The 3,100-nt window shown below is 32.2% G+C and overlaps 2 protein-coding genes across 2 annotated transcripts; both read left to right on the top strand.

The window, feature by feature from the left end:
• Nucleotides 1-38: 38 nt before the first annotated feature.
• On the top strand, nt 39-1,508 carry LOC123273788. Its single transcript, XM_044741260.1, has one exon. The coding sequence runs from the start codon at nt 39-41 to the stop codon at nt 1,506-1,508; it is 1,470 nt and encodes a 489-aa protein (XP_044597195.1).
• A 245-nt stretch (nt 1,509-1,753) lies between these two features.
• LOC123273787 (ATP-dependent DNA helicase pif1-like) lies at nt 1,754-2,833 on the top strand. The gene has a single exon (XM_044741259.1). The coding sequence runs from the start codon at nt 1,754-1,756 to the stop codon at nt 2,831-2,833; it is 1,080 nt and encodes a 359-aa protein (XP_044597194.1).
• The last annotated feature ends 267 nt before the right edge of the window (nt 2,834-3,100 follow it).

Here is a 3,100-nt window from a genome sequence, read left to right as displayed (position 1 = left end):
ATCAATTAGCGATTCGAGACGATTTCAATATCTTTCTTATGGGCCGTCGCTTAACACAACAGTGGGTAGTCGATGGTTATGTTAAAGTTGAGACAGACAGATTAAAATATTTGAAAAAACAACAGCCGAAACTGCGAGCAGAATCTTATCAAGGTTTAATAGATCATCTACGATCGCAAAATGCTGTTAATAACACAAATTCGAATATTGGAAAAATTATTATTTTACCGTCAACTTTTCATGGCTCACCAAGAAATATGATGCAACATTATCAAGATGCGATGTCTATCGTTCGCAAATTTGGAAAACCTGATTTATTTGTTACTATGACGTGCAATCCAAAGTGGCGGGAAATTTCCGAAAACTTATTACCAGGACAAACTGCATCTGATAGGCCGGATTTAGTTGCACGTGTCTTCAATATTAAAAAAAATGCTTTAATTAATACAATTGTAAAAGAGCATCTTTTTGGAGAAGTTGCAGCTTTCAATTGGGTCATAGAATTTCAAAAACGTGGTTTGCCTCATTTACACATGTTAATAACATTGAAAAGTAATTCTAAGATAACGAGACCTGAACAAGTTGATACATTAATCTCTGCAGAAATTCCAAACCCTATTGATGATCCAACTTTATTTGATATTGTTACAAAAAATATGTTGCATGGTCCTTGCGGAGATTGGTGTTTAATCAACGGCATTTGTTCGAAGAAATTTCCCAAATCTTTTCGAAATGAAACTACAATGGATGCAGATGGTTATCCTTATTATCGTCGTCGTGACGAAGGAATTACATTTTCACGAAATAATTGTGTATTTGACAATAGTCATGTTGTACCATACAATCCTGAATTATTAAAAACTTTCAATTGTCACATTAACGTAGAAGTTGTATGCTCAGTGAGAGCTGTTAAATATTTATTTAAATATGTTTATAAAGGCCATGATAAAGCAGCAATAATAGTAAACGGAAGCATACCAAATACTACAGAAGAAGCTCATGCGTCCCATGATTCTCGTGATGACCCTGATAATTTCAATACCGTTAACGATTATGATGAAATACGTAATTTTGTTGATGCTCGTTACGTTGGGCCTGTAGAAGCTGTTTGGCGTATTATATCAAAAGATCTTCAAGACAAAAGTCATTCTATAATTCGGTTACCAGTACATTTACCAAATGAACAAAGTATTACTATTAATGATAATTGTACTAAAGAAGAACTTCAAGAGGCTTTAGAGAAAAAATCCATGTTAATTGATTTTTTTAAATTAAATGAACGTGATCCAAATGCGCGCCAATATGTTTATGGTGATATTCCAAATCATTATGTTTTTAAAAAAGACGATGAAACTAAAATTTCAAGTTGGCGACCGCGAAAAAAACATCATAACGTTATTGGACGAATGTATTCAATTAGTCCTGCTCAAGTTGAATTATTTCATCTAAGATTATTATTAATTCACATCAAAGGTGCAAAAAGTTTCGAAGAACATTCAAATAAATGAAATTGATGATGGATTACTAGATGGTGAACTATTACAAACTGTAAACGCAAACGACTCACATACGTATTACAATAAACTAAATGTCCGTCAAAAAGAGGTAGTCAATTTTATTTTAAGTTCAATTAATAGTGAAAGGCTTTCGACATCTAATTGTATTTACATAGATGGACTGGTGGGTCTGGAAAACGTTTATTTATACAACACTCTGTCATATTCTAAAAAATTTAAATAAAAACGTCTGTACAATGGCTTATACAGGAATTGCAGCAACCCTTTTACCTAACGGGAAAACCGTTCATAAAACGTTTGGATTACCTGTACCAATGTTCTCGGATTCGTCCTCCTATATTAAACCTAATTCTAAGCAAGGAGAATATTTAAAAAACATTGATGTTTTTATTTGGGATGAAGCTCCAATGTCACCTAGATATGCATTAGAAATTATAGACCGTACGTTACGTCATATAATGGATAATGAAATACCTTTTGGCGGAAAAATGATGATTTTAGGAGGAGACTTTCGTCAATTACTTCCAGTTCAACCTCGGGCGACTAGAAGTGAAACTGTTAATCTTTCTATTAAATTCAGTTTATTATGGAAAGGTTTTCATCAGTTTTCATTAACACAAAATATGCGAGCATTACCAGAAGAAATAGAGTTTGTAAATGTTTTATTAGATATTGGTAATGGTACCGTCAATGATTTGAATGATGAAGTCAATTTACCGGACACATGTTTTACATCAAATAATAATGATATCGTAGAAAATGTATACGGTAGGATAATCAGAGAAAAATGTTATGATCAACTTACATCTGCAGTCATTTTATCAGCAAGGAATATAGACGTGGATGAAATAAATAAACAAGTCATAGAACTCTTGGACTCTTCAAGTGAAAAAATTTTCACGGCTGTTGACAGTACTGAAAACTGTGATAACGGAAACATCGAAGATTTGATCTTACCCGAATACTTGAATACTTTAAATCCACCGAATTTCCCGCCGTATGAACTAAAATTACGACATTATTCTATAGTGATGTTGATTAGAAATTTAAACTTAAGCGAAGGACTCTGTAATGGAACAAGATTGATAATATTAGAATTAGGAGTGAATGTTTTAAGATGTAAAATATTATCAGGTGACAGAGCTGGAGAGATTGTCTTTATAAACAGATTAACATTATATTGTGAAAACGAATATCCCTTTACTTTCAAAAGACGACAATTTCCCATTAAAATAGCATTCTGCATGACGATTAACAAAGCACAAGATCAAACTTTTGATAAAATTGGGGTAGATCTTACTACAAGATATTTTTAATCATGGTCTACTTTATGTTGCATTTTCACGAGTACGTTCTTGGGCAGGCTTACAGGTATATTTAGCTTCTGAGAATCATAATAAAGTAGTTAAGAACATAGTTTATAAAGAAATTTTCACATAAATTTTGAAATCTGTATTCAACGATAGCCGAACAAAAATAATCTAACTAATAGATCTTTTAAATAACTCAAGCGATCCAACATAGAGAACCTCTAAATCGCAATACAGAAAGAATGAAAATATTTCAACATTTGGAAATAATCA

Source organism: Cotesia glomerata, unplaced genomic scaffold (genome assembly GCF_020080835.1).
Source record: "Cotesia glomerata isolate CgM1 unplaced genomic scaffold, MPM_Cglom_v2.3 scaffold_1370, whole genome shotgun sequence".
In the NCBI taxonomy this organism is placed as follows: Eukaryota; Metazoa; Arthropoda; class Insecta; order Hymenoptera; family Braconidae; genus Cotesia; species Cotesia glomerata.
Note: the sequence above shows the minus strand (reverse complement) of the source record. Positions and strands in the feature narration are given on the sequence as shown.